This window comes from Leguminivora glycinivorella, chromosome 4 (assembly GCF_023078275.1).
Source record: "Leguminivora glycinivorella isolate SPB_JAAS2020 chromosome 4, LegGlyc_1.1, whole genome shotgun sequence".
Lineage (NCBI taxonomy): Eukaryota > Metazoa > Arthropoda > Insecta > Lepidoptera > Tortricidae > Leguminivora > Leguminivora glycinivorella.
In genome coordinates, this window is record NC_062974.1 from 26,853,469 (window position 1) to 26,873,585 (window position 20,117).

Consider the following 20,117-nt stretch of genomic DNA (forward strand, 5'->3'; position numbering starts at 1 on the left):
GAAAATGCCTTTATCACTGCTTCCAGTAGTTCCACAGGTGGTAAATCATCTTTATTACTAGATTCACCTACTTTTATCAATTTTAAAACAGTTAATTTGACTTTATTCAAGGTCAAATTACTTTACCAACTAGTGGATAAAATGCGTTTTTACCCGCTGGTATTAAAGGACAAAACACGTTTTTCCGAGCTAGTGAGGGGAAAAGATGTTTTATGGTTGGAAAGCAGAGAACTTGCAGTAAATGAAGAAAGCAATAATAGGCACTAGCCTACTAGGAAACTATTCCTACTAGTCAAATCAGCTTCTTTTTAAAAACTGTCAAAACGATTTGCTAATATGGAATTACTATGAAATACTGAGGAGTGACGTCACGTTCAATTCGTTTCTCTTTGACTTATTAAGTAAATAGAAATTATGTCTTAACATAACTACTGTCCATGTTTTTCTTCTACTTATGTGGTGTTTTATTTCGTGCACCGCATAAAATATTTTATTTTAAGTATATTAAACGAGCAATTTTTGTATATTTATTTATTTATTTATTTATTTATTTATTTATATATACCGACGATCTTGGAAACCGCTCTAACGATTTCGCTGAAATTTGTTTTGTGGGGGTTTTCGGGGGTGAAAAATCGATCTAGCGTAGCCTTAGATCCCGGAAAACGCGAATTTTCGAGTTTTCATGAGTTTTTCTTTCGCATTTGTAAACTTAAAATATGGTCCTTAATTTCGCCGCGCGCGCATCGATTCCGCTTAGCTCAGTCGCACGAGGTCGGTCTAATCATAGATTAATTAAATAAACAAAGATTGGTAACTCAGTACATCGTGTAGCGACCTACTTAACGCGAGTTATCGTCGCTGGTACCTCTTAGTTTTCGAGTTATTTACAGATGGCGCTGTTTTCAATGTTGAAAAGTGCCACCTAGTGAGATAATAATTAATTACATTGCCGAGTAACCACATCTGAATATGATTCAATATTTTGAGCCGGCGGCACCTCGTTTTTTGGCTTAGGGGTTAGAGTATCTGACTTGCATTTTTGAGATCTCAGGTTCGAGACCCAGCTCCGGTTTTTTTTTTTTTAATGTGTTTAAAAAGAATTATGTTGTTGTTTTTCGCTTTTTTTATTTTTCTAGTTGAATATTAGAAAAATAAGTATGATGTGAAGTTGAATCATACAAAAGTAAGTATGAATTGTTCGCGCCTACTTGTTGTATGTTTATAAAACCCATAGGCCCATAGGGAGGTACTTATCTACCTACTCTACTCTCCAATCACTTATGTGACGTTGTCTCATTCCAAAGACCGATGTGCAAGTTTTATAGCCCTTTACTGTATTTATATAAATTTATCGGTACCCATAAGTATTAAAAATCTTTATTTAGGCACCTACAGCTATACAGTCAAGGAATTTGATTCCCTGCCCATTTAATAGAATCGTTGTTAGAAATACGTATATAGTATTTTATTTTATTCCATATATCTTTGGTTATACTTACCTAGTATTGAAATGTCAAATTACTTAGCACTGTTTTTGACATTTCAAATTAACTCGACCAAATTATGTAGGTTGCTTATAGGCGTATCGTCCGAAACTAAACTTAACACGTGTTTCTAATTTAGTAGCGTTGCTCATGTTTTATGCATCATCAAAGCAACGTCTTCATCTAGCTAGATCTTATGGTTTTTTGTGTTTCCTCGGAAGAAATCATTTATATTGGTCCCTAGTATCACTGTACAAAGTGGCTTGCTTTTTGCATAAAGTGCAGCTTTTTTGACCACAATTTCGCCGTAAGCCTTATATCTCTTTTCGTTTTTGTTTCATAAGATAAGATAAGATAATCATTTATTGCAAACCATGGTATACAAAGTTCTTTACATAGGTATAGGTACACGGGATCACATGGCACCCTGGTAGGGTATGGCAATTTTTCTTATACTATTTAAACAAACATATATTTTTTAGGCTTAGTCTAAATGAAATATATAATAAAATATATGTTTTTAATACATATAATTATTGTGATTGAGTCTCTTCCATGTATTCTCGAATAGAATAATATGCTTTTTCTAATAGGATTATTTTGAGTTTAGTATTAAATAGATTTGTTTTTTTGATACATTTTATCTGGTTAGGTAGCTTGTTGTATATTTGTATAGCTCTATAGTAAGGACCTCTTTTATATATATCCAAAATCGGCTCTGGGAGGACGAGTTGGTCTCTGCGACGGGCGCTCTTGTTAAATTCAAATAGATTTAAGTTATTTTTGACAAATGTACTTATTTCTAATATGTACCTACAAAGAAGGAAGGGTCAATATCTGTAGGGCCTGAAAATGTGGTTTACAGCTGTCGGTCTCGGGAATGTTAGCTATGATACGGATGCATTTTTTTTGTGTTATAAAAAGCTGATTTGCGTCACAGCTATGGCCCCACAACAATAGCCCATAGCTTAGCCAGGACTGTGCATAAGCGTAATACGCCGAAAGGGCGCACTGGGTGTTTGTGTTAGATTTTAAAATACTGAATGCATACAAGAAGGACGATAATTTAGATTTAACTGTGGCTACGTGTTTTTTCCAGTCAAGATGATTGTCGATTTTTATTCCAAGTAGTTTACATTCTGATTCTTCATTGATGTTTAGGTCCTGTAGAAGTGGTGTCATGTCGGTTGGTCGCTTTTGATGGGGTCTGAACTGTATAATTTTTGTTTTTGTTCGGTTTATTATCAAGTTATGATCTAGAAGCCAGTCTGATATATTATAAAACGTATCTTTGATGTGAGAGTAATTATTTGAGTTATTATCATGACTAAATAAAAGAGAGATGTCGTCAGCGAATACTATGCATTTATGGTTGGTAGTCTTTGGGAGATCGTTTATATAAATTAAAAATAGCACACAGCCCAGTACGCTGCCTTGTGGAATGGAAGTATTGACAGTTAGCCACTTAGATTGCACTTTTTGCAGATGCCCAGAGTTTTTACATTGGTGTTCGATTTGTACGAATTGGCGTCTATTTTTAAGGTATGATTGGAACCACTTGTACGCGCTACCTCGGATGCCAATGTCATATAATTTTTGTAATAAGATTGGGTGCGATACTCGATCGTATGCTTTCGAGAGATCCAGCAGCAGACCTATGGCATAGTTCTTGTTTTTTATATTTTCTAGGATATGTTGTATATAGTTGTAAACGGCCAGAGTGGTCGATCGTTTCTTTCGGAAACCAAATTGATTTTTGTCTAATAAGTTGTATTTTTCTAAAAATGCATTGATCCGGTCTGCCATGCATCTCTCAAATATTTTAGATATGGTCGGTAGAAGGGCAATGGGTCTGTAATTGGTGGGATCATATAGTTTTCCTCCTTTTTTGGGGATAGGTTTGATGGAAGCTATTTTAAGTTTGTCAGGGAAACAACATTCGTTAAAAGACTGGTTGATTAATAACGTTATGGGTGGGGTTAACTCATGGTTGCAAGCCTTGATTAGGATGGGAGGAATTTCATCAAACCCGCAACTGTGTTTATTAGGGAGGTTTTTAATGATATTGTGGACTTCTTGCTCAGTTACCGGGTGAAGAAAAATGGAGTTCACGGCGGGGTTGCGGCCAAGGCGACCGCAGAGGTCGTGTGTTCCATCATTTTGGCCTACTGTTGCGAAGTATTCGTTAAATGTGTTGGCTATAGTTTGTGGGCATTCAACTTTATTATTTTGAAGTTTTAGTTCAATATTTTTGTGACGCGTTTGAGGATTTTTTCCCGTAACATTTTTGATTACATTCCACATGGTCTTAGTTTTGTTTTCGGCTTTTTCCATTTTTTGTATGTAATTTAGTTTTTTTGCCGTTTTTATACATTTTTGAAGTATTTTGGAGTATGTTCTAAAATGGGTTTTTAATACATGGTCATTACTTTGGTTAACAATAATTTTAAGCTGTCTTTTATGAAGACAGGATATTTTCAGCCCTTTCGTAAGCCAAGTTTTTTGCTACTATTTATTTTTGTATTTTTCAGTGGAAATAAGTCATTCAGTAATTTTGTTAAGTGATAATGGAATATATTATAATTGGCGTTAATGTTTTCATGGTGGATTAAAATATTTTCCCAGTTTATATTATTTAGTGCAGCTTTGAATTTTTGTATGTTATTTATGTTGAAAATACGTTTAACAATGTAGGTGTTGTTTAAAGTTATCGCATTTAGCTTAAATTTATATATCAGGCATTTGTGGTCGGAGAGACCCTCGTCTTCTACATACACATTACAGTTATTGTAGTTAGAAAATATAAAATCAATACAGGAAGCTGTATTCGTTGTTGTTCTAGTGGGTACATCTATGAGTTGGTGAAGATTAAACTCAAGCATATTATTACTAAGTCTTTCGTAGTTAGATGAATTTTGTAATTTATTAAAGTTAAAATCACCGGCGATAACAATATGCTTGTTACTTTTTGCTTTTATTTTTCTTAACAGTTTTTCTAGAACATCAAAGAATATGTCTACATTTCAATCAGGTCTATAAACAGTTATGAGTAATATGTTAGGTTTGATTTCGATTCCACAGCACTCTACGATGCCTTCTACTGACAAGTCTGCGATTTCTGGGATCTCCTTATGCTGGGTGCCTTCCTTTACAAAAATGGCGGTGCCGCCTCCTTTGTGTTCGCTTCGGCAGTAACTGGCGCCTAGGACGTAGCCATTCAGGTTTATTAGGTTCTTATGTTCCTGTTTAAGCCACGTTTCTGTTAAACAAATTACTTGATGCTGATTTTCTTGCAGAAAACTTTCTAGTAGATGTACTTTATTTTTCAGGCTTTGAACGTTTTGTATGAATATTGAGAAGTCAGTCTCGAAAGGAATGGTTTCTGGTCTGTACTGTTTGTGTTTTTTCTAACGTGTTATTAATATTAATGCTGTTTTCTTCTGTTACAGTTCTGTTCTGTTTCTGTTCACTATTGATAGCTAGCCAAGGCGCGTAAAACTAAATCCAGTGATAATTTTGTCTGTGACAAGAAGTGAGAGGAATAGTTCCCGTCATAGTTATCATTGTTATCAACAAACAATATTTCTTTAATCTTCACAAAACATTAAACTATTTGTTATAAGGGCCCGCGCAGACGGGCGACAAAGTCACTCGACGACTTTTTTGTCTCTGTCGTAACTCCTTGCGACAATTTCAAAGGTGCGCACACGGGAACGACAGCGATGCAACCACAGACTACTATGAAGATACTACGGACGCAACTTTTTCTTTTTTCATGAAATTAAGAGCCTATCCAAAAAACATTTTTGGTACTTCAGAATAAGTGTTTAAAAGTTTTGATTAACTCGTTAGAATTTTACAACCCGGCATCGTTTTCCTCAATATTGTAGGACTATTCTTTTAAATTCTTGTCATATAAAGTCGGTCTTACCTCTACTTCTGAAGAATTGAAATTAAACGACAGGTATCAATGTCGACTTCAACAATCGGCATTTAAAATTATATTTTTTTTCGAATAATAACATACGTTCGCCCAGGCGGTTGAGTGATAACTGTCAAAATGACAACCGACCGGCGACTATTTTGTCACCGTGTGCGCACTTGCATTGAAACATATAGAGAATGAGACAGTTACGTCGCAGGCTTGTCGTCACTCGTCGAACCCGCAGACAAAAAGGTTGCGTTGCAACGTGTGCGCACTTTCATACTAGCCCATAGACCGATCTCCGCAGACAAAAAAGTTGAGTCGCCCGTCTGTGCGGGCCCTAACGCATACTTTGCAATTCGCAGGAGATACCAACGCCTGGACTGGCAACACCGACCGGGTTAAACGTCAAATTCAAGCTTCGTGCGTATATCATTTCAATAATGTGTTATAAATATTAAAAATGTAAAATATAAGGAATTACAGTGATGTATCGTATTTTAATTAAAATGAGAAAGTATTATCATAAGTTTTCATGCAGCCTAAGAAGCCAAATATTGACGAAAAAACTACGCCAACCGTCAACGGAGTAGCGTTCAAGATTTAAAATTATAGTTAGCGTTTTTTACAGATGAGTATAGCTTACTTAATATTTAAGTGTAGTTTTTCAGATTATTTGTCTAGAACTAGTAACTGTCATAGGTTATTTTTGTGTTTTCTGTTTGTAAACATTTGAAGTACATAATAGTATTTTAACTTCCATATTTACATTTTCTTTGTTAAACCAACTCGAAATAATAAAACCTTACTCACTGCTATCCCGTGTAACTTGCAACAAAGTGAATTACAAAGTTTGTTATATGAAATCTTGTTAACAAAATCAAGGCTGTGGTTCCATATTCTTGTATCTTAATCACATTATATCCTGTTATAAGCCCTAATTAATATATTTTAACAATACATTTAGGCTTCAATATCTCACATGATGAATAATGTTACAGAACAAACTACCAAGGTTACAACACACCGGGATGTGATGGTGGCTAGAATGAAACAAACACAAGCCTCAAAAATCAGCAATCAGCCAACCAAGATGTCAAGTATGAAGACCTGCAAGGACAACGGGATGACCTCTAGGCAGTCATTGATCGGTTCCAGCAATGCCAAGAGATATATGAGCAGGCATTACAAAGCATCCGGGACCTCGAGCAGCAACTGCAGGAGTCGGATTCAAAATGGTATTGCAAGTATTGCTCCGGAACTCTGCTCCGGCTGAAAACAATTTAAGTATATTTGCTGAATATAATATATTTGATTTAGATGTGGTTCATGACAGTGCATCATGCTCCCCAATGAAAGACCCTGTAGATTTAAAACAGTCTGTGCACATAGAGGGCGGCAGTGATCCCAGAGTGACGTTGAAAGGGTCAAATAAAATTAAAAAATATCTAAAGCTAAGCAAATTCAAAATACATCAAAATGTAACAGCTGCCTTAAGCGATGAGCTTCTAAACTGTCAATGCCAACTTGACCTGACAGCACAGGAGTTGAACCATCGCTCTGATGAATTTCACAAATTAGAATTGAAACTAAAAGACCTGAATAATAGGTATAAACTGACAAGTAAAGCATTACACGAGTACATCTTTTGTGAATAACGTTCTAGATCCATCGAGCGTGTACCCTGTGTGCATGGACTCGCCTGCGCCCGCTTGTTCGAGCCGCGCCCGAGCCGGCTTAGCCCCGCTCCCACAAGCCCGCGCCCGTGCGCCGTCGCGCCGGCTCCGTCGCCGTCGAGCCTTCTGCAGCTGGCGCTGTCGCGGCTGGCCGCCGAGCCTCCTGCAGCTGGCGCTGTCGCGGCTGACCGCCGAGCCTTCTGCAGCTGGCGCTGTCGTGGCTGATCGCCGAGCCTGAGCCTCGGCCGCCGGCCCCCGCCGCCGCTCCGCCCCGCGGCGGCATTATATATATTTTTTCTTTAGTTGAGACATCAAGAGTCTTTTAAAACTCTAAAGTTATTTTAGTTATTTTTTATTTGTATCAGTTCGTTTTTTTCTTCATCATGTATATTTTTTTTATTTTTTTAGATATACCTTGACACTTAGAGACTCTATACAGTATCTCTAACATCTCTTATTAAGCATAGTAGCTTTGTACTTTGTATAATTTATTGAAATTAATTTCCATAGAGCAGTCTGTTAATATTTTCTTTATGAATACTTTTGCATGTGTATTTTGAAAAAAAGTGGCTGAGGCGTAGGGTTAAAGCCGGCGTAGCTTTATTTGACGTTCATATCATTGTAATATGCCTACTTGGAAATAGTGCATTACGATACAAGTGCGTAAAAATCGACACGAGTTACGAATTTCCTTTTCGCACGTGTATCGTACGACGTTTTTCAGTACAGATGGCCCTCCGAAGTTTAGACCTGACATATACTCGTAATGAACCACTTCTCGCACTAGTGCGTAAAAAAAAAACACCATCTGTACTGAAAATAAATATTTCAATGCATTTCAACACTTAGCATGATAATTAAGAAACTTTTCAAAGAATTTAATTAATAAAATTGACTTATAAATATATTGTTTTATTCCACATTCATATATTTAAAAAAATCGATGATGAAATGATGAATGTTGATCATAAATTAGCCGCAAATCGTACAACTTCTGTCTTATTCTGATAATAGTGCCATCTGACTCTGTCGTGCTGATATATGTAGCTGTTTGTGGTAAAACATTTTTATAGTAATAAAAATAAAATAATCTGAAAGTAATACTTCCGTCTTAGTGCGTTTTCACATTATACGATCCGATATCGGATGCAGGACCGATATCCCATATATTTAAGCCGCCATTTTTGATTTTCGCCTTTGAAATCCTTCCTGACATCCGCACTTAGGGTTGTAATATTTTACGTAGCATATTTTGCCTATTCTGGGATGTACGTCCAAGATAATTTAGAATAATCGTTAAAACTTGTGCAAAAAAAAAAAAACAAATACTAATGATAATGAATGTGCATATTGAGAGTCAAGAGTATTGTACGCCAAATTCTGGCAGATTGTGATGTTACAAAATACTAACCGTATCATCAATTCATCATTTATAAAGTCGCCGTCAATAGAATTTGTGAACAATGTAAACAAACCTTGTATGTTGTCAAAATGTCTTTTATTTTCATTCTAACTCATCAGATACTGGCTAAATCCAACCTTTGAAATAATAAAATTGTGCTAAAATATTGATATTTTGTATAATGGTTTGTTTACATTGTTGGCAATTTCTATTGACAGCGATTTTAACTACTCACATTCGAACAATAAATAAATTGAATTTAAAACTTATCTTCAATATGCCAACTTTGTTTAGCATGCAGTGTTGTGCATCTTGCATACGCGCCATCTACCGGATTATAATGTTTGCTATTAGTCATCAAACGTACAAAATACTTCCCATGAATTGAATCTGATTCAAGTACCCGATTGGTAAAAAATGACTTAATTGTTTTTGTTAATTTCGGTGTTATATAGTGATAATGTTGTACGATCATGTTCCAAATTTTGAAATAATACGACTTAGGTCATTTAAATGAAATTATTTCGTGAATTGAACAATACCATTTGTCGCGAGAGTATAGTAATGCCATCTATTGTTTTACGAGTCAAACATATAAAACGATGTACTGAGTTACACGTCTTCCTTTATTTAGTTTAGTCTATGGTCTAATGTACGCAGATAGATCGTAGGTGTCAGGGTTTCGAATCCCGGTCAGAAATTAAGTTTTTGTTTTTTGTCTTTTTTTTTTGTTTTTGTATTTATAAGAGTTTTTTTTTTATCTAAAGACGTGATATATTAAAATAGAACCGAGCGAAGCTCGGTCGCCCAGATATTTTTTTTTAAGTATAGGAAACTAGCCTATTATGTGGTTATGACTTGAAAAGCAGCACAATCTTGATGATCAAGATCTTTGTTATTTTCTAGATGGAGCTGGCCCTTCAAGAATCCACCTTTGACTCCCTGATCCTAATAGACGAGTTCGGCAAAGGCACCTCAGAGGTCGACGGGCTATCCTTACTAGCAGCTTGCCTCAACACATTCCTGTTTCAAGGAGATGCGTGTCCACACATCTACCTATCCACTCACTTCCTCAACATTAGGGAGTATATCGTGGAAACTCCGCTGGTGAAGTTTTTGGTAAGATTTTAGAACTTTAAAGGGTTTTCATTATCGACCAAGGCACTTCGCTGTCCTCTCCGTACTATCAGATTGTTTCAACACGGTCCTATTCCAAGGAGAGGCGTGTTACACATCTTCCTACTCACATCGTGGAAACTCCGCTTATCAAGTTTTTGGTGAGTTTTAAAGTCTTATCATCCGAATGCATGTTACGCCAAGGCACTGCCGATGTTGACGGGCTATCCTTACTAACAACTTGTCTCAACGTAATCCTTTTCCAAGGAGACGCGTGTCCTCATATATATCTGTCGACGCATTTTCTTAACATCAGGGAGTATATTGTGGAAACACCGCTGGTAAAATTTTTGGTGAGTTTTATAGTCTTATCATTCGACTAACGCATAACCAAAATTGACGGTATCTACTTACTATCTGCTCTCGCACTCGACACATTCTTGGTCCAAGGAGACGCGTGCCCACATAATATCTGGGAGACATTTTCTTAACGTTTTTGGTGAGTTAGTCTTATCACTCGAATGTTAGACCAAGGCACAAGAGGACGTTGACGGTTTATCCTTACTAGCTTGCCTCAACACCTTTTTTGTTCCAAGGAGATGCGTGTCCTCGTATAGTTAGATATTACTTGTTGACATACTTCCTTAACATTAGGTCACGTTTTTTATCATCCGACTTACCTAGTTCGGCCAAGGCTGCACACTAGCAGCCACAGTAGTAGTCCTGTTTCAAACTCCGTCGATTTTGTCAAGTGCCGTTCATTTCACCGTTATTATGAATCTCATGACAAATGTAGGTTACGTTACATCCAAAGTGGATCGAGTATCATAGTAAGTAGTTCCTGTCAAAGTAAAATGTGTAATCACAATCACAGTCCACAGACTGCCATCTCTCGACACAAGCTTAAAACTTTTGAACCTCAGTTTTGACAATTTGGCTCATATTCTTAGCTCGATAAGTTTTAAAATGTCAAATATTAATATTAGCGCCATCTAGCCGAGCGTTTCCCAAAGGTGTAACGCCATCTAGGCCACCGCACTTTTTTCTCTAGGTCTTTGAGGTACGTTTTTTTCTTAGACTTTATCCGTTTATGCGGAGTTACAATCGTCGTGTAATATTTATAATATTATTAATAAAATGTCTATGTCTACATATGTCTTTGGTTACATCACAGACAGGATACAATTAAGAGAGTACCGGGCACAGGCATTTCAATGATTAAATCTGGAAAGTCATATAGTTAGATTTGGTTGAACCTTTATAGATTTGATCGATTATAATCAGACCCCTTGATATGTTCTTCATTTCCCAGCGTTTCGAGCACGTTATGGACGGAGACGCCCCGGTATTCCTGTTCAGAGTGACTGAAGGTTGCGTCGACAGCAGTTTCGCTCTTCAAGTAGCTCGAGCCAGTGGTGTGGACAGCAGTGTGCTTGACAGGGCCAGCGAAGTTGCCGATAGTATGAAGGTGATGATACAATTATCTAATCCTGTTCAGTTTTTCATTAAGTAGCTAACACATGACCGTACCGCACCAATGTCACCCCATTACTATCCTGTAAGTGGGAGCGAGAAAGAGTTATTCAGAGAACAGTTGAACAACCAGCCTCCTTCTCTAGTGATTACGGGAGACGAGGTCCGATCAACAGCTAGTAACAGAAGGCTCCGCCAACCAGTTCCGCTCTCTAAGTGACCAGAGCAAGTGACGTGGCTAGGGCCAAGGAAGTTGCTGATAAGTATAAAAGTGATGGATGATAATCGTGTAATCCAGGGTGCGTAGCCGAATGGCACAAACGCTCACAATGACATATGGTTCACAGAATTTTTAATTACATTTGCCGTAATTATGACCGGCCAGCAAACAAAAAAAAATCTAAACTTTTTTAACCGACTTCAAAAAAAGGAGGAGGTTCTCAATTCGACTGAATGTTTTTTTTTTTTTTGCGAGCCAAATTTCGACTGAGGGGCAGTTGTAAGGCCGTTTTCACATTATCCGATCCGATATCGGATGTCGGAAGAATTTCAATAGAAAAAATCCAAGATGGCGCCTGTAATGTATGGGATATCGGTCCGACATCCGACCGATCGGATAATGTGAAAACGCACTAACTAATCCATTTTTTCCATTATTACACTATGATGTTGAGTTCTACATGTATCCACTGAACACGCCTACCATACATAACCGGTGGACACTCTATTTAATAATGCAAACATTGTAAAACATGGAAAAAATGGATAAGTTACATTTGCTTCCCGCTGCACCTTATAGGTAATCAATAAAATGCTAATAACGACGGTATTCTGTGCTTTCAGAACAACGGCCTGCCGCCGCCAAACAAGAAAATCATGGCAAAACTGAAGGCATTCACAGAAATGATAAAAAATGATCTCGCCGAAGACATTTAATAATAAAATTTGCTTACAAACATTGATATTTCTCGTAGCTTAGCAACTAATAACAATATTCATATAAAATATCCAAATAAAAATAAAATTTCTCATTTCATTATAGTACTTACAATAAAATACCACATTTGTGACGTTATCTGGGTAAAGGGACCTCATTGTCGATGGCGCTTACGTCCCGCGGCATGGTATTTGTACACGAACATCGCTCATAACGCCGTAAGCGCCGTCGACAAAGGCCCCTTTACCAAGATAATGTCACATTTATGTATTTGTCTTTCTGGAATGCGACATATATTATGTTCTAAATAGAGTAGCACAGAATTGTAAAAAAGCTATAATGTTAAGTATCAAGAATTTCGTACATTGACCAGTCAATCCGTTCTCTATCGCTCATGCATATTGTTTATGTTTGTGACTATATAATTACTTTGTCGATTCAGGGTACCGTTGTCCACTGGTTTTAGACAGTTGTTTCATAGCAAACAGCACTTGTAGTTATAGACGAGGTACTACCATGCATTGTAGTTTAGCCCAAAAATCAGATTCTTATTGCAAATATGGACCGCTGTAACTAGTAAAAATTTTACAACGACGTAAGATGCAACAGGCTTTGATACTATAGTTTTCTGATGTAAAAGAGCGCCTTACGTGACTTTTCAATCTTTGTAAACCATACATACAGGGTAGGGTACTATTCTTATCACAAATATGGACCAATGTACAGTCAACCAATTGGAACAGGCCACTAGAACTATGTTATAGTGACGTTATAAATCAGATTGTAAGAAATCTCATACTGCTCGTCATTTTGACATGGTTGTAGAGTGGCCTAGGATTTCAATTGGATGACTGTACCTAGTAAAAAAAGCTTGCTATTGCACGTCATTAGACGCAACAAGCTTAGATCAGATGTGAAATAGCGCCTTTTGTAACCTTCTAATTTTAGTAAACGTTTCATACGTACAGGGTATCCATGGCGACCCTGCCAGTGACGATATATGGCAGGTTTAGATGGATTTCAGCTACTGCATAAGTTCTTATTAAGAGCGCCTTTTGTCCTTCCAATTTTTATAAACGCTTCGCACATAGCGACTCTGCCAGTAAGGAATATGTGGCAGGTTTAGATGAATTTCAGCTACTGCATAAGTTCTTATTAAGAGCCCCTTTTGTCCTTCCAATTTTTATAAACGCTTCATACATACAGGGTATAGGTATACATGGCGACCCTGCCAGACGATATGTGGTAGGTTTAGATGGACTTCATCTGCTGCATAAGTTCTTCGAGAGACAGTTCGGAGGCAGCCACGGCGCCACCTGTGCTGGATTCAGGAGTACTGTTGTCCACAGGTATACTGTAGGCTACCTGAAATACAAAAACAATACACAGTGAATATTTCAAAACCATAATACAATATAATGGACTCGAATCGTTTTAATAACATTTAAAAGTACTGACCTGAACACCATCAACAAGTTTCAAATTGGAGGTATCTTCTTCTTCGGGGCAATTTTCATCAACCAAACTGATTCCTGCAAAAATAGAGAGATTCTGATTAGTGAGCATAAGCACATTATTATTTTATTATATTATTTAGCTTTTGCCCGCGGCTTCGCTCGCGTTAGAAAGACACAAAAAGTAACCTATGTCACTCTCGATCCCTTCAACTATCTACACTGCAAAAATCACGTCAATTCATCGCTCCGTTTTTCTGTGAAAGATGGACAAACAAACAGACACACACACTTTCCTATTTATAATATTAGTATGGATAAACGGTCAAGCAAATCTTGTAATTTAAAAAGGCGGCAAAATTAAAAAAAAAACACTGCCTTGAGTGGGAACTTGAACCCATGAACACTGGTTCGCTAGCCCAGTGCTCTTCTTACGCGATTCATACTCAGAATCGCGAGATCTTTTGATCCTGATAGGAGGAAAAAATGACCCAAGAATTCCATACATTTTTGACACCTTCCATTTCGTTACCGACATACAAAATGTATGCAAAATGGTAACGAAATGGGATCAAACCCTGTCCTGAGTGTCCTCTTTTCTCCTATTAGGATTGAAAGAGCTTGCGATTCTGAGTAGATTCTTGCTGTAGGAGGTAGGGCATAGGGAATGATATTCCGCCTTGTGTGGTAGGGCACAGCACAGCGGATATCGTCTCGCTCGAATCTAGAGCAGAGCCCAACTGGGGTAGTACCTCCGCCTTACAGTAGAAACCACATAAAAATTTCCAAATCCAAAAAAAGTGGGTGGACAACTTTAAAAAAAATAGCCTAGCTACATCTAGCGTAACAGTTATACACTTCTAAAATGGTTGAGGAGTCTACCTGATACAAGATCAAATATGAAATATATGAAATAGTACATACATACATACAACATACATACAATCACGCCTGTATCCCATAAAGGGGTAGGCAGAGCACATGAAACTACTAAAGCTTCAGTGCCATGAAATAGTAGTTTTGAAAAAATAAATTTACCCCATTCGTTGTCAGCATGTACTGGTCCCGCGTCCTCGGTGACTTCAGTGGCGACCTCTACCTGCGGCCTCGCGCGCGCTTCGATCTGTCGCGTGCGGCAGTGGTTGTCATCGCACTGGGTGTTTGGCTGAATAATAGAAATAAAACGCTATTTAACCACACAATCATTCAACTGGGGAAGTACCTCCGCCTTACAGAAGACCGCAGCCAAATAGCACTAGACCCTATTACTAAGTGTTAAGTGTTCCTGTCGGTGAGTAAGGCTGCCAGAGCTCAACGAGGGTAGGTACGGTGTGCTGGCGACGAAAGGACCTACGGAACTAATTGTTACATCTATTGTCCTTTGAGTCGTCGGCAACCGAACCCTCCTTAAAACTTGTACACTCCTTTTAGTGTGTAATAGTTCCTAATGGGTTGGCAACGCGCATGTGACACCACTTGAGTTGCAGGCGCTCATAGGTTACGGTGACCGCTTTCCATCAGGCGGACCGTATTCTTGTTTGCCATAGACGTAGTATAAAAAAAAAAGCAAGTTTCTCAATAGAAAACGGCGAATTTCAATTTCCTATAGGATGATAAATATTTACGCCTACATTTTGTGATCTTAAGTGACGGAAATGGCTTCACACGTGATCTTTCGCTTTTAGTATTATTTACAAAATAAAAATCTGATTGGCAGATTTCTAATTTTACATGTAGGTAATGCAATGCAACCTCGCTTGAGGACCTGCATGGCACTGTAGCGCCGTATTTGCATTTTATAAGAGGGACAGAACCTTATTATTATTAAAAGACGAAAAGGGACGATCATTGTAGTCTTTATACGCGCTAACCCTTTTTAATTCATACTTTACCTTCAAACTCATCATAGGAAAGAAGTCTGTCAGCGCGCTGTAGCCTAAATAGTGGCTGACAGTTCCAAATCCTAGTAGCTGCTTTAGTGTATTTTGTACTGGAATAGAAAATATCATTTTTAAAACATGTTCTAGGGAAAATAGACAATATTCAATATATTTTTCACCACACCAACTGTTAAAGGCTTACTTTGCTATTCGAAAACAGATAGCAAAATTGCATTTTATCGACAAGAGTGCAAAGTAATTTCATACAAATTTTAACTTGATGTCTTAAGCAGGCTGGTAGAATTTACCTAAAAATGATCATTTTGAATCATAAATAATGAATAAATTGATGGATTTGATTTTATTTGATGTTTTATAGTTAGTAATGTTAGTATTTTGTTCGTGTTGGTGTGGTGAAAAATTTTGTGTTTCACTCGGTGGCAAAGTTTGTTTTTTAACCTTCGTGCCTTGAAACCCTCGCAACGCTCAAGATTCCATTTTTTGAACCACTCGCTACGCTCGCGGTTCAATATTGGAATCTTTCGCTTGCTCGGGTATCAATATTGGCACGTTCGGTTAAACAACAACTTTGCCCCCTTGTAAAACAAATAACTATTTTGGCCTAATTTAGTGTCCCACTGCTGGGCAAAGCCACCCCTCGCTTCTACCACTCAACCCTGTAATATTACAGGTATATTCAAATGAATAGTCATTTCAATTTAAGTAGTATTCTACTGAAATTGAATCGTCCAAATCGTCCCGACATCTCTTTTCCAATCTGCCTGAACCCCCCCGGCCTTACATTTTTTTATTGGCAGCATTTTTTACTGACGGCAATTGACAGAATACCTAATTATGAAAATTGTGCACTTACCCAAGATTCCGGCAACAATGCCCAATTGCCCATAGTAGTTGAAAGACCTCACTTTATAGTGCACAATCGTCCATTTTGAAGGCCACTAGGGGGCGCTCTGATATATTCTTAGAACAATAATCATTACCAATGAATCCGGTAACGACGATGCAGTAGAAAGAAGGCTGACCGCACAGAACTCATGCATCACGACAAAGGCATGTTCCCTGTTGCTACGTGTCTGGGGGTCGGGGTCTTGGGCAGGTATAGGAGAGAAAAACGATGCTGCTTGGTTCAGGTCTATTTTAACCCTTAAATGCATGATTTTTTTTCTTTTAACTAGAAATTAATAATGTGATAGACAGTGGTTTTTTGACTCTAGGAAAAATAATAAAAAAATATTTAACAACGATTTTAATACTAAATCAGTGTTAGAAGTAAAATTGGCTAAATCTTACTTATATAAATATATAATTACTAGTAAAATTTATAAGAAAACTTTTACTACTATTAAAAGGTACACTATTTGAGAAACCCCTATGATAAAATGATTAAACATAAAATAGTTACTAACTCTGAAAAAATCTGCCTGAATCATGTACTAAAAATCACCATCATCCACTTTTTTCACACTTTTCCGCCATTTTTTCTTAAATAAAAACATTATTTCCAACCATTTAAGAAAAAATGGCGGAAAAGTGTGAAAAAACTGGATGATGACCCTACAGATCTAAGAAAAATAAATAAAAAAGTCCAGCTTATATTTTGGCTAGTTTATTAAAAAATACATGCATTGTAGCCAAATGGCAACAATATGCATTTAAGGGTTAAAAGTGAACGTACTTATCCTAGTTATACGGTTTTAAGGGATTAGCATGACGTTATTACTATTGATAATACCGCCATCTATCGGCGGTATTAGGAACTACATAACTCTCTTAATGACCTATATCGACTGGGAACATGCGATCCTTGAGGTAAGCCATTTAGGATTCGGACTAGTATGTAAAATTAATCATAGATGGCGCTGTCAACAGATGACAAGTTGACATACAATGGGCGCTTTATGCAAGCATTTTTATAAACAGTGCTTCGAAAGCGCGCAATGTAGACAACACTTACCCAAGAATCCGGCAACAATGCCCATAGTAGTTGGAAGACTGGCCGCACAGACTCCTTCGCGTTTAAGTGTCCGCTCGTCGATTTTAGACGCCACTACTAGAGGAGGCGCGCACTGCAAATGAAGAACAATTGTGAGTGTGTTTAGTAAAACGTCCCACTTTGTCGGTTACCATTAAGGCGAGATTTACTTGTATCTTTATAGTAATCGACAAAGTGGGACATTTTCGTTTCGACAAAGGAAGAGAATTTCCTATTAGTCCGTTGCTTCTAGAAAGTTATGTATGAAAATGTTGGCATAATTAATGGAAGATTTTTTTTGATTGGGATATGTACATTACAGGCCGAAGTTATTTTTCATCAACCCTCCCCATCCCTCCCCCCTCTGCGTCACCCCTCTTCCCCCCCTTAAATAGCCGAAAATGCGGTTTTTCGCGATTTCTGACAAAACCGTTGTAGATACAGAAAAAGCATGTAGAAAAAAAGTAATCCTTGATAAATTTACTACAAATCATTCATTGACACTTTGGTTCTAGCACTTATCGGTTTCGCGTGATCCATCACGAAAGTTGGTCCTTTGCTGCAATTTTCTTTAGTAAATGTTAAGTTTTCTTCCAAATTGCTTACGAAATCTGTTTAATATTACTTAAATAATATAAACTGAAAATGAATTTCAGGGGGAAAAATCACTACCATGGGTGGGACTTGAACTCACGGCTACTGGATTGATACTCCAGGGCTCTACCAACAGCTACCAAAAGCTCATCCCCAGTCATAGATATACTATATAGATCAATGGTACTCCTAGCGACTACTACCGTGAAAATATTACGTCTTAAATAGTTACTGGAATTCCAAGACACATTGGAAATTCCACCCATGGTAGTGATTTTTCCCCCTTAATTTTAGTTTAGTCATGAGTTACAATATTTTAGTTATATCAAACAAATTTTGACGATTTCGTATGCATTTTGGGCGAAAACTTAACATGCACTAAAGAAAATTGCAGCAAAGGACCAACTTTCGTGACGGATCACGCGTAAACTATAAGTGCTAGAACCAAAGTGTTAATGAATGAATTGTAGTAAATTTATTAAGGATTACTTCGTTCCTACGCGCTTTTTCTGTATCTTCAACAGTTTTGTCAGAAATCGAGAAAATCCGCATTTTCGGCACTTTAAGGGAGGGTAGAGGGGTGACGCAGAGGGAGGAGTGGGGAGGGTTGATGAAAAATAACTTCGGTCTATAACGTACATATTTCAATTAAAAAAAACCTTCCATTAATTATGCCGTAATTTTAGCTAATTTCCCCCTACTATATTATCATTTCAGAATTCTGTAAGATTCCAATTGATTATGTTGACTTGACACAAAATTCAAATTGACGAAGGGGTGAGGTATCTACGTGTGGACGTAAGATTGACAATCTAATTGCCATTGGCGATTTCTTTGTCCCATCCGGATTTGGATATTTAGGTTTTTAGATAACATACTTTTAATCTCCAGGAGCTCATGCAATAGAAATATTTGTGATTCAAAGCGAAAATTAGGCCTTATGTATTTTATGATCTTCTCTAAAAAGATGCAGTATCTAAACACAGTAATAGTAGGTACATTACGATACAAGTGCGTAAAAAAGGAAGTTCGAAATGAGTGGCGATAAATTAAAACACGACCGAAGGGAAGTGTTTTAAATCGACACGAGTTACGAACTTCCTGATCGCACGTGCATTGTACGACGTTTTTTAACCGACTTCAAAAAAGGAGGAGGTTCTCAATTCGACTGAATGTTTTTTTTTTTTATTTTTTTTTTGTATGTATGTTACTCGATATCTCCGAGAATCGTGGACCGATTTTCAAAATTTGTTTTTTGATCGAACCGGTATAACCCCGAGATGGTCCCATTGGCACCAAGTCAGGGTCTGATGATGGGATCCTGGAGAAATCGAGGGAACTCTTCAAATGTTATAGGCACATGTAATGTTTTTAGTCTATTTTTCAAAGGTACACCAGTATTTACGTCTGATGGTAATAATTTTATGTGGCTGAGCTGATGATGGAAGGTCAACTCCTCAATGGTTAGGAGTTAAAGGATAATTCTTTCACTACTGTACATGTATTCGGACTGATACATATAATATCACTAGGAACCACTAAAAATCAACTGAGCTGATGATGGAAGGTCAACTCCTCAATGGTTAGGAGTTAAAGGATAATTCTTTCACTACTGTACATGTATTCGGACTGATACATATAATATCACTAGGAACCACTAAAAATCAACAAATAAATAAACTTTTTAACAAAAAATAAAACCGCCTTCAAAAATAAGCGCGTTACAAAACACAGTGAAACTAAAAAGCCAAAAATAACAAACCTTTCAATTCAGATTTCTTATCGTATTGCAATAAGCTAAACATCCAAATTATAAACAAATCAATTATTTTTGGAGTCGGTACCAGCCTGTGTATGGTTGGGTGGGGCAAACAGGCAATAGCAAGGCGACGAACAGGTCTGGTACCGACTCCAAAAATAATTGATTTGTTTATAATTTGGATGTTTAGCTTATTGCAATACGATAAGAAATCTGAATTGAAAGGTTTGTTATTTTTGGCTTTTTAGTTTCACTGTGTTTTGTAACGCGCTTATTTTTGAAGGCGGTTTTTTCAGTACAGATGAGCCTCCAAAGTGTGTGATACTATACAGCACGACCACAGATGATTTTATTAATTCTGATGCGGTACAAATTCACGAAAAAAAATGTACTTTTTTGTACTGACGTTTAAAAAAAATGT

At 37.3% G+C, this 20,117-nt stretch overlaps 2 protein-coding genes across 4 annotated transcripts in view; one reads left to right on the forward strand and one right to left on the reverse strand.

Moving 5' to 3' along the window:
* Positions 1–12,057, forward strand: part of LOC125225275 (mutS protein homolog 5-like) — a 27,178-nt gene extending 15,121 nt beyond the window's left edge. Inside the window, exons 17-19 of the mRNA XM_048128893.1 lie at positions 9,397–9,609; positions 10,919–11,074; positions 11,923–12,057. Coding sequence (XP_047984850.1) covers positions 9,397–9,609; positions 10,919–11,074; positions 11,923–12,015 — 462 coding nt within the window. The 3' untranslated portion in view covers positions 12,016–12,057. The remainder of the gene's footprint in view (positions 1–9,396; positions 9,610–10,918; positions 11,075–11,922) is intronic.
* LOC125225272 (ubiquitin-like modifier-activating enzyme 5) overlaps positions 1–20,117 on the reverse strand; it is a 28,859-nt gene that overhangs the window by 1,841 nt on the left and 6,901 nt on the right. For 2 of the 3 annotated variants that reach the window (XM_048128890.1, XM_048128891.1), the window contains exons 5-9: positions 17,326–17,437; positions 15,363–15,460; positions 14,509–14,635; positions 13,475–13,548; positions 13,221–13,381 (exon numbers count right to left, since the gene is read on the reverse strand). In XM_048128890.1, coding sequence (XP_047984847.1) covers positions 13,268–13,381; positions 13,475–13,548; positions 14,509–14,635; positions 15,363–15,460; positions 17,326–17,437 — 525 coding nt within the window. In that variant the 3' untranslated portion in view covers positions 13,221–13,267. Of the gene's footprint in view, positions 1–11,996; positions 13,382–13,474; positions 13,549–14,508; positions 14,636–15,362; positions 15,461–17,325; positions 17,438–20,117 lie in introns of those variants that run through there. The other variant, XM_048128889.1, reaches the window with a different exon arrangement.